Source organism: Dermacentor andersoni, chromosome 1 (genome assembly GCF_023375885.2).
Source record: "Dermacentor andersoni chromosome 1, qqDerAnde1_hic_scaffold, whole genome shotgun sequence".
Lineage (NCBI taxonomy): Eukaryota > Metazoa > Arthropoda > Arachnida > Ixodida > Ixodidae > Dermacentor > Dermacentor andersoni.
In genome coordinates this window covers 13424538-13436575 of record NC_092814.1, presented here as the reverse complement: position 1 = coordinate 13436575, position 12038 = coordinate 13424538, and the positions used below count along the sequence as shown (strand labels likewise).

General features: G+C 42.1%; 1 protein-coding gene across 5 annotated transcripts in view; it reads right to left on the bottom strand.

Moving 5' to 3' along the window:
• Window positions 1-12038, bottom strand: part of SMC3 (structural maintenance of chromosomes 3) — a 606933-nt gene that overhangs the window by 135282 nt on the left and 459613 nt on the right. For all 5 annotated transcript variants that reach the window (XR_011892404.1, XR_011892405.1, XM_072286062.1 and 2 more), the window contains exon 25: window positions 7681-7767. Coding sequence is in view for 3 of the 5 variants with exons in the window: in XM_072286062.1 (XP_072142163.1) it covers window positions 7681-7767 (87 nt within the window). In the remaining 2 variants the exon portion in view is untranslated. The remainder of the gene's footprint in view (window positions 1-7680; window positions 7768-12038) is intronic.

Below are 12038 nucleotides of genomic sequence, written 5' to 3'. Positions count from 1 at the left end.
TCTTCCAAGCATGCAGTGAATAGCATTGGAGAGACTGTGTCTTGCTATCTGACCCCTTTCTTTATAGGTATCTTCCTGCTTTTTTGGAGTAGAATTAAGGTGGCCATGGAACCTTTGTACATATTTTCCAAGGTATTTACGTAAGTGGTCTGTACTCCTTTATTAGGTAATGCCTCTTTGACTGCTGGTATTTCTACTTAATCAAATGCCTTTTCGTAATCTATGAAAGGCATATAGAGAGGCTTATTGTACTCTGACGATTTCTCAATTACCTGATTAATGACATGGATGTGATCCATTGTAGAGTATCCCTTCCTGAAGCCAGCCTGTTCCCTTGGTTGGCTAAAGTCCAGTGTTGCCCTTATTCTATTGCAAATTATCTTGGTGAATATTTTATATAACACTGGGAGTAAGCTAATGGGCCTATAATTCTTCAATTCTTTAACGTCTCCCTTCTTGTGGATTAGCATAATATTTGCATTCTTCCAGTTTTATGGGACCCTTGCAATCAATAGACAGTTTGTATAGAGAGCCGAAAGTTTTTCAAGCTTTATTTCTCCTCCATCTTTGATTAAATCGACTGTCATTCCATCTTCTCCTACCGCTCTTCCCGATTTCATGTCTCGCAAGGCCCTTCTGATCTCATCGCTAGTTATAGGAGGACTTTCTGTATCCTGTTCATTACTGCTTCAAATGGAGGCATCCTAATTCCTCTGGGTACTCTACAGGTTAGCATAGAATTCTTCCACTGCTGTTACTATACCTTTGAGATTGGTGATGATATTACCCTACCCTGCTTATCTGCACTCGTGCTGAAGCTGGAGTCCATCAGTATCTTTTGTGACACAGTGTGGTGTCAGCCACAGTGCTTGTCGAGGCAGTTAACCTATATGCAACAAAGCGCGATTGTGGTGTATGCATTAACCCATAAGTATACGATGAACCACAACTACTTACGATATGATTAGTGAACTGAATTCAGGTAAATTCAATGTGCCCAAACTTTCACGTAGAGAGGATAGCTAGAATAAGTGGGTGTGACCAGAACAGAGCATTTCCCTTGCAGGGCGCTGTTGCCCTTCGCGCCAATGCCTCTAACGGCCTGAGGGGCGCTGCTGCTTGGGGTGCTGTATGGGCGCCACTGCTGTCGCATATTACCAGTGGCGCCATCTAAGAAAACAGCCGCGTTGTTTTCTTCTAGAGCTGTCACGGTTTTGTATTGTATGTTAGTTATTGCTCTTGTTATTGTTCTATAAGCGGACAGTGCAAAAGAGCCTATACTTAATTAGGAGCTGGAATTTTTGGATTTACGAAAGGCCCTGGATTTGGGTTCCTTAGCATGAGCACCTTAGCAGGTCAGCATTAGGCTTGCAAAAATATTCAATACTTTTGAATATTCGATCAAATAGTGTGCTATTCAATATTTGCTTCAGTTCAAATTTCAGAATTCAAACCTTTCGGAGTATCCAAAACCAACAAATGTAAATTTAAAAATGTGAATAAGTGACAGTTTCGGTTTCAGTGAGAAAGTGCCATTGCCACAATGTGGCTCATAGCCAAGACAAGCCAAAGACAACATACATTTACATGCCGACACGACTTTTGCACCTGCTCGATTATTCGAATTTCGATCTCGTGGCACCAACACCTTCTCTCTTGACCATTATATGATGGCAACCAAAGTTTCGGATGCCGAAAGTTGTCTCGCTTGATTTTTCGGACATAACCCGTGTGCATGATATCGTTAAAAATTGCAGCCGTGGAGTAAGTTGGCACAATTCAGTTAGCGCCCCCATACTCTCACTTTTGCTGGCGAGATGGTTTCTCAGCTTCCCTAGAGCCGTACGGTCGTTGCGAGTAGATTCGCGTTGGGTTGGTATGAAACCGTAATCTTGGTCGCTAACACCTGGTGAAACAGCGCTCGTTAGGCCTATCAGCCAAGGCAGGTGTGGCGGTAGACCACAAACTGCTGCAGGAAGTTTGGCACTCACTGGTGATAGGGCCAGAGATCATCTGCACAGGCTACACAGGTAAGCGGCAAGCATTGCAAGCAAGTTCGTCTACATGCTTACTGAACAGAATGGGTTAATCTCATGTGTAGGTGGAAAACAGAGAGCTGGAATGGTGTTCTAAGCGATCACTTGTGGAGAATGTAGCAAGTATGTGACGCCCCCTCGGACATAATCTTGGTTCGCCCGCCAAGCTCGGCGGCCTGCTATAGCTCGGCAGGCAACACTGGTCACCGCACCAAAATAAACACCGACGAGCACGGCAGCTCGCCGGTCAGTAATCATTCAGCACCACCACGCTGCGGAGCGTCCGTCTATTGGAGGGTGCCAGAAGCCCTCCCTTGTTCACGACCCGGGGTGGATCGTGACAGAGAATACTATCACTTCCGCAAAATTACTTGGCACCAAGTGCGCCAGCATATACATCTGAGAATGTTTGTGCTGCTGTGCCAAGCTCACTATCTGTGCACAGTGGCAGGAACGCCGTCGGCCTTATACTTCGATGTGTCGCCCATAAATCTTGTGAAGGTAATGGTATCTACGAAAGTGATCGCCCGAAAATACTGCCCCCAAATTTTTGCAACAATGCCTAAACTGCCAGTGCCACACAGTCAACTGTGCATTTTGGACCATCGCCTTCATCACAACTGGCAAATGCAAAACATTCCTGCGGCCTGAGCCATTGCGAAACTTCAAGTAGACTGACGGACAATACTGAGCAAAAGCCTATAAATGAATTTTCTGTGCTGTTGGGTTGTAAAATAATGTTGAACTTGCATTTTTTGCATTAAAATATCTGAATAACAGTACTTTAAGACCACTAATTCAATGGATGAAACTTTCATTCTTGGCAAGTAAAGAATGCTTTTTTCTTTTTTAGATTTCTCGCACCTGTGTTAAGGTTTTATACAAATCACACTATTCAAACTATTTGCTTGGAAATGATTTAACATTTATTACTATTCACTTCGACTTCACTTCGAACCACAAAATTGATATTTGCACAAGCCTAGTCTGCACGATTCAGTCACTTGAGAACAAGCAACAGATTTTTTATTTTTATGTTTTTAAGTAGCGCACTTCAGCGCTAAATCTCTTTTAGATAAATATGCGACGAAAACTTAGGCAAACGTCATAGGCTAGCTGCTCTCAAAAGAGCATGGAAAAAAAAAAGGAGGAGCAAGTGGGTAAAGCCTTAATCTTTGCAGCTGTTGTAGTGCGCATACAGCTTGCTTCTTACTGTGTGCAAGGTTCAAATGAAGTTATTTTCTGCAATAATAATGTGGCTTTTTTCTTGTTCAATACACGGTCTAATACGTTGTAATCGACAGCACATTAACCAAGTACAAGACCAGTACAAGATTGCATCTGACGCTTATCTTGCAGCCATCAGAAATGCCAGAGAAATCTTTTCATCTACTATGCTTCTGTCGATGCTTGCCTTTAGCGTAAAGAAAGTTTGGTGCACCATTAACTCTCTGCCTCACGACACTGTCACCTTACATGATTCTTCTGACGAACCCATACCCAACAATCTTTGTGCAACTTTTCTTAATCAAACATTTGTACAGAATTTTTCCTCTGCTTCAAATGAATTACCTTCGACACAAGCGTTCAATTACCTAGCTATGCCTTCAGTACAAATCGACGTATATGGTGTCGCCAAGCTTATCGACGGGTTAAATAACTCGTCATCGCCCGGCTTCGACGGTATTAAGACCAAATTTTTGAAAAACACTAGTGCCTACTGCTCTATTATATTAACAAAAAGATTCCAACAATCTTTGGACATGGGTACGCTCCCCAAAAAATGGAAAATATGGAAGGTGATTCCAATCTTTAAATCAGGCAATAAAATCTTTCCTTGTAATTGTCGCCCTATTTCTCTCACCAGTAACTGTTGCAAAATACTAGAACATGTAATCTACAATAACTTGGTTAACTTTCTTGAATCAAATTCATTTTTTGGGGGGGGGGGGTCTACATGGCTTTCGCAAAACATATTCATGTGAAACGCAACTTATATATTTTACTCGCGCATGGAACCAAATCTTAGATCAATCATCTCATGCTGATTGCTTATTCTTAAATTTTTCAAAAGCGTATGACAAGGTCTCACATAGATTACTGCTTCATAAACTAAATAAACTAAATTTAGACACTAGTTTGTTAAAATTTATTGAATTTTTTTTTACATATCGTTCACAGTTTGTTGTCGCAAATCAGTGCTGCTCTGCTTTTAGGCACGTTTATTCAAGCGTTCCGCAGGGATCGGTTCTTGGATTGCTTCTGTTTCTTATCTATATCGATGACTTGGCGTCTCTCTTAAAATTTAACGTTCTTTTATTTGCTGACGACTGTGTTATTTTGCGCAAAATAAGAGCTGTTAATGACACTACCCTCTTACAGTCAGGTCTTGATGCTGTTGTTACCTGGTCCAAGGCATGGTTAATGGAACTTAACACTTGCAAATGTAAAACAATGCATATTTCTCGCACTAAGACCTCCACATCTCCTTTTTACCTTAACAGTTCAATTAGAATTAGTCACCTCGTACAAATACTTTGGCATTAATATTACCACTAACTTAACCTGGAACCTTCACACCAAACATATAATTAGCAACAGAAACCGCATGTTAGGTTACTTACGTCGTAACTTCCTTAGAGCACCATCATTGCTTAAACTATTGCTGTACAAAACAGTAATCCGTTCCAAACTAGAATACGCATGCTCGGTATGGGATCCAAGTCAGGATAAACTTGTAATGGCACTAGAACTGGTTCAAAATAACTCCATTAGATTTATTCTGTGTAACTAGAATCGAACCACTAGTGTTACTGCCATGAAGTCTAATCTTGCCCTCCCATCCCTGTCTGCGCGCCGCCAAATTTCCCGACTAACTCTTTTTGATAAGTTGTATTATCATCCTTTTCTGCGCGACCAATTTAACTCTAGGCCACATAACCGATCCCATCGCATCGACCACAGCCACAAAGTTGAAACTGATATTTGCAACAGTAAGCATTTCTTTCACTCTTTTGTTGCCCAGCACTAGTCACGACTGGAATCACCTTCCTTCTGATGCTGTATCTATCAGTGATAACCAACACTTCCAAAATTTTCTAGCTAACAATGTATAAACAAGGTCTTTGTAATGTTGGTTTTTCATGTTATTGTGCTAATATTTTATGAATTTTCTTCCAATGATATAGCTAACATTGTATTATGAGTGAATATTGTACTTTTCTTTTACATTTTGCTTGTATAATAACACCCCTCCCCTCTGTAATGCCCTTGGCCCTGAGGGTATCATAAATGAACAAACAAACAAATAAATAAATAAATAAGATATTTTCTGTTTACTAGTCCGAACTAAGGCAAAACTGTATATCATAGACACCGCCCAAACTGCCTTAACAAAGTTATACAGTACTTCTGCTGGTAAAGAAAGACCCTGCAACAGCAGCATGAACTTCAAGTGATTCCTCATGTCATTAGGTTTAACATCTGAAGTCTCTAAGAATATAGTATATCAGCTCAAGCACATGCTTCCCATGGGCGTAGTTCTTTGGGCACAAGGTCACGTAAACGACCTTACAAAGAGCTTTCTGGCGATTGCAGCACAGGCAAAGCTAAATGTTGGAAGAAGTTTCAGCAAAGCTGACTGGAAGATCCTTCATTCTGACTTGCTCTAATGAATTACACCTACCCTAACTGCATACGTTTTTGTCACATCAGCATCAGAACAGGCCAGTGTATTCAAACCTGAATAGTGAGTGACATTTCCCTCGGATTTTGACAGCCAAGTATGATCCTCAATATGTGTTTATGTATAGCTGGAAGTATGACATAATTTATAGATTTCTCAGTAAGGTAAGATAAGGTTTGAAAGCGTGAAAACCTGACAACACTTTGTGTATGAGGTTTAGAAAATAAGCATTTTATCAAGGCACTGTACAAGGTAGCAAAAATGTCAAATACAGCTGCCAGTCGATTTTTTAGAGGCCCGATTTTTCGACTTTGCACTATTTCTATGACACCACCACCTAACCCTAGCACCAATGTATAACAGCAAAACCCTAAATTTTGGATGCTGAATGGTGTTTCGGGCATGAACTGTGTCTGCAATGCCGAAAACTTGACGGCCAAGAACAAGGTCGTCGCTATGCTGACTGGCACAATATTGCAACTTTCTGGTTAGGCTGAGCAGTTTAAGCAGTGTGGCCAGCAGAGTGCCTGGTAACAAGCCGCCTGGTAACAAGCCGTCTCGTGAAGCTCGCCTCCAATATGTTCGCACTAGTAGACTTTATCGGCGACCTAGTGTGAAATCAGACACATCGGCTAGACTGACAGACATAGTAGTGAAGTATGGATTCATGTGCTGTCCTCCAAAAGGTCTGCCGAGGGCGAGCTAGATTAGGCCAGCGACTTGGCTTTGTTGGACAGAAGGCAGCAAGCCAACGTACCAACACGAAGTGATCACACTGATGACACATATGCATATTCGCAGTGCCGTATGTCATTTATTGTTGCTCTCATGCCTTGCATTGGAACGGCAAGATGTTGCCGTGTCATCAAAATTTGCAGGAGCTCCCTTTGCTAGCCCGTTGGAGGCACCCTGCTTGCATTTCTTTCACACAGACTTGATAATTTCTTTTTACCAATAACTGCATTAATGCTTGTAATGAATACTAAATATAACGAAGGTTTTTCATGTCGAACGCAACTTCATTATAACAAGGTTCCACTGTATTTGGAGCAAAAAAGTCATTTAATTAAAAGCTTTGAATCAAATGCTTAGCCACGCTAGGAGCATTCTCCTGCAGGTCTCAGTGGTGGCACAAAAAATTTTGTGCAAACATATGTACAAATGGCTATGCATTCACATTCAGTATACATAAAAGCTATACAGCTGACTGCAGTGCTTTTCTCATAGCACCCAGCACTATCCCTTCATACAATATTTTTTTCAAGGAAGACCATTTGTGCGAATTTTTTTTAGGACCCTACAACTGTCAATGCACTGTAGAAAAGGTAGTGCACCTCTTGCAACAGAAACCCTCAGGGAGTTCTGCGAAACTCTTGTGTACCAGATTAATTTTTTTCCTGGCCCAATCTATACCTTTGTAGGTTGTCGTGAAACAGCACCTTCTTGACCAGTGAGATTAGTGCCAGAATTCCTAGTGCGACCAATGCATGCTCCAGTATTTTCCACAAACCTACCACTTTCCCACTGGTTCATCTCACAGGTTTTGTTAAAAAGAATAAATCTGGATGTAAGCTAAGCTGTAAGCAGCTCATGCTTCTTTGTGCGAATTCAAAATAAAACTGTAATTCACTGTGGGACTGTTTTCTGATGTTTATTCTTAATCGATACAATGCCAAGCTACACTTTCACTACAGGCACAACTCTAAAAAGTACACAGGATTCTCTAGCATGTCTTTAAATGCAGCTTATATCCTGATCTTTTTTCCATATGTATTCCCGTTCTCTTTTTTTAGATTGATTGTTATTCCTACTTTATGTTTGATTATGCTTGCCAATGTGTCATGACTTCTCAATGTTTATTACTGTATTGTACCACTCTACAAAGATCTTGTATAAGATTGAAATATCTATAAATAATACACAACTTTCCTAGAGGGACTACAAAAAATTTTGACTCACCTGTTTTAGGCTTAGATTCTGATACTTCTCAAATGCATCTGCAGGCAATGAACCGAGTTCTCGAATCTTACGCATGCACTCTTCTTTCTGAAACCATACACAGATGAAAATGAGTAAGAGCTCCGACGTGATAAATGGAGACTCAACTTTTTAAGTGCCTAAAACAGGCACCTAAAGCTTTGTTTTAGACACACCAGGGGCTGAAACAAGCAGAATAATTTGTTCTCAAACCACAACCTGTTTTACGTGATGAATGTGTGCTGACCATTTTCATGGTAAGAGCATAGCCTCTACTAGCACACCCTGCTAGCTGCTATGTTCGTTTGTACAAGAAATGTTTGCGAGCGCTGCAATCACAACGCGAAAGCAGGCAAGTCACTTGGTATTCTTTTGTATTTCGTGGGCATCTGAAGTAAGCAGAAAAACACTATTACCTAATAGACAGAAAGTTAGAAACAGTTTAATCGGACGTTTTGCAACACGCTCTGCAACTTTCTAATTGAAATCTTTGGCCTAACTTCGTTGCTTCTGGAGTTCATTAGGTAATCTTTACTAATTATGAAATTAAGCATAATACAAAAAATCACTTGACTTAATACATACAACAGTCGGCAATATCCATTTGGTCGCGCCGTCTTAAAGTGCATCGGCATATATTTAAACTATGGCTAAAGTTAGCTGGCACTGCTAATATATATGCTAATCTTTGGCCCGTAAACTGTGTGAATGTTTTTGTCCAGTCCATAATTAACAAAGGGAGAGAGAGAGAGAGAGAGAGAGAGAGAGAGAGAGAAATGGTGCGGTAGCCTAATTAGTGGCTGCATAGCGGATATGACATTGCACTGCAAAACTCGAGCTCACGGGTTCAAACCAGGTCACAGAATTTGATGGAAATGAAATGGAAGAACACATGTGTACTTCTGTTTACATGCACGTTAAAGGGCCCCTCACCAGGTCTGGCCATTTTGAGCTGACAAGCGCAGAGCATACAATGTACGCCAACGATCGTGTTTGCAAAGAATTACATCGCTACGCGCCGTGGAAAGGCCAGAAATTTCAATCCGAATGTCGTTTCCCTCTTCACTCGCGACAAATCCGCCCAGAGAGGGACGGTGATGTAGTCGGGCTCCTGCGCCTCCGTAATCATTTCCGTAGTGTGACGTCGCTTGTGGTGACACACGACTTCGAGAATTATGCAAGACAACATCTGTTATCTGTGCAATCTGTTGCTTGAATTGACGAATTGAAGTCTAGAGAAATAATAAAACACACAAATGGAATGTCTGCGTGTTTTTTGTTTTACTTCGCACCAAAGCAAGAGAGATGTGCTTCCGCTTCGTTGACTTGTTCCTACGGTCGTGCGGTCACATGCGCAGGTACCAAAACTATGCCATTTTCTACCGTGTTCCAGCGCGTGATCATGCTCTGCAATCCGCTTGTTCTGCCTCAGTATTTGTGTAGCACTGAATTATACCACTAGTCGTGTGTCCTTGTGCACAGCACACAAAATCGCGTGCTGCACGCAACGATAACAGCTCGCGCGCAACGCAGCAAGTGAAAGTGTGCATCGGCGAGAAAACAAAACGTGGAGGCAGGGCCCGTGACGTGCTACATTTACTCGCATAATGACCGCACTCGCGTAATGATCGCACCCTGAACTTGCCGAAGCGATATGTCGTGTGCCAATTCTAGCTAAGAATGATCGTGCTTACCATTTGTCGAATGCTATGTAAACGACTCTTCAAGACAAACCAAGTGGTCTGCACGCATCAAACATTCTTAAGCAGATGCCCCATTTCATTCCTTTTATCACTTTCCGCACTTTCATGACAAAAAAGAAAAAAAAAGCTACAACCAAACTTGCCTTTATTATGAGCAGGCTTTATAATGGTTCTGGCCGATGACAAAAAAGGCGCCTTTCGATTCTTCTCGTCTGCACTCATGGGCATGCAACAAATCGCGAGCGGCAACGATAGCAGCCACGTTTACACTGATACGTTTCAAGTGTACTCCATTCATACGCAGACGCTTGTAACACAGCTAAGATATTCGCCCACACTTAGCGGAAACTTGCCCTATTAGGGTAGTAGTGAAGACAAATGTCGCAGTTTCCCCAGCATACCCGCCATGTGTTCCTATGTCACTGGCAGCTAAGCGCGCCCATCTGTTTCTGTCCCCTCAAAGTGGACATGGCTACGTTATTGCCTCAAACTTACCGTTATTAACAATATTATTCATTACTGATACGGAAGAAACTGTTTCAATGCACGTAATGTACTCACGAGATGAAAAAAAAAAATCGCGTTCGGCTTGCTCCGCCAGCTGCCATTTTTGTTTTGGTGTCCCGCACTACATACAGCGGCAGCCGCCCATTTATTGAGCTGTTGTCATCTTGCAGCAAATGCGGGATGAAAAAAAAATTTTTCCTTTTTGCAGGAAATTTAGCCACCGTCAACTTGCGTCAATTTTTTTTGGACAAAAAAGTGCGATCATTAAGCGAGTAAATATGGAATGTGTTAGGCGATACTCAAGGTCCAGCATGGGAGAATGCAGGGAAGGAATTTCACTTCGGGGCGAGTGGAGAGAGAGTCTCGCTATGCAGTGGAGCACGCCTGCTATAATGATGGGTTTGCGGCACTGAAATATCTCTATCTCGGCTATTAATCAGCCGATAAGAAAAACTTTTGCGGCAGAACGCTCCCTAGAGAACACGTAACAACTTCCAGCATATAACCAAAATTTCACATGGGGCCTGGTGAGGGGCCCTTCAACGAACCCCAGGTGGTGTGGTGAGAACTGAACAAGGTGCCTCATAATCATATCGCCAGGCATAAAACGCCAGAATTTGTTTAATTAAAAAGAAAAAAGGTAACTGCTAGAAATTATTCTTGAGTCTGATTTCTGAGAAAATCAAGTTATGCTTATTTTATATTTCATACCTTCAATGTAGTGCCGTTCCCAATTCTATGTCCACTCAACTAAGCAGCTTCTATATTATAAACGGCTGCTTTCAGTTATCCGGTGCACTATCATAAGAACAATAACGATGCAATTAAATGAACGGCATGCCTCACATACACGTAGAGATATTTGTAGATCTGCTGTGTTCACTGAAGAAGTGCAGTACCACATTGGGCACCCAGTTTTAATGGGTTGCAGACATGAGAAGACTGTCACAAAAAAAAAAAAAATTTTTTTTTTTTTTTTTGCCTGTATCAAGTTAGCAGATTTACAGGGTGCCCCAAAACAAGGTGTTTATATTGAATGACAGCTAGAATCTTGTTCAGCAGAACTGATTAGCACCCGAGCGTTAATTCTCTCAGGAAATGGAGTGCCTCTGTGCAAGAGCCACGGCTCCCTAGCAGCACAATCATTCGGAATAAGAGTCCTCACTTGCATCGGCCCCTCTCCGAGACTTGAAAGGTGCTGTTATACGTTACATTCGAACTGAAACGGCTATTCGATAAATTTTATTAGTGAATAGAGCCTAAATGGCAAATACCATTCGATTAGACTACAGGTTTCTACTTCATTTCGCTTGTTGGCATGTTGAAGGAGATCTCTTCACACCACGCAGTTAATAAACCTGGTTAACTCCACTATGATATTGTTTTCTTTGATCACAGTCCCTAATAAACATTCCGCCAACAAGAAGCTTGCATAAAATGACACAATACAGTGCAGTCCACTTATAACGATATCGAGAAAGACGAAAAATATGATCGTTATGGCCGATCATCGCTATATCTGGACTGCAGTAATTAAAAAAAAAAAACGCGGAACATACCTTTGCAGCTTCGAATTCGCTACTTGCTCTAAAGAATAGATGATGTAGAAAGTAGGCCATGAAAAAAAAACTTTATTTATAGCGCCAATGACCGTGTCAAGGGTTAGGCGCGCCGAAATAGTCCGAAATCGCACTTGCTTTTGTGGCAGCTTCAGCTTCACAACCGCGGTGTGCATGGATTCTAGCTGTTGTGCGAACACTGGCAGCAATCCTTTAGCATGCATAAAATCAATTAAGGAGTCGATCGACGACAGTGCACTTTGCGTGGACATCGAGATCGGGGTCAAGGAGCCACTGTCAATCTCGTTGTCACTGTCGCTGCTGCCGTCGCCACCGTCGCACAACTTTGCCGTCTGTCGAGACAGCACATCTTCGGCGATTGCCTCGTCGGTGACCTTGTCGCAGAACGAGGCAGCACTGTCTGCCGTCAAAAACTCCTCCTTCGACGCACCACCTGTGTCACCAGTAGGAACGAGCTCCCAGGGATCGGTTATGTCAGCGGCTTCCACCGTGTTGGTCTCAGTGGGTTGGGGAAGTTCGTCCTTACGCACAAAGCCCGCCTTTTTGGAGC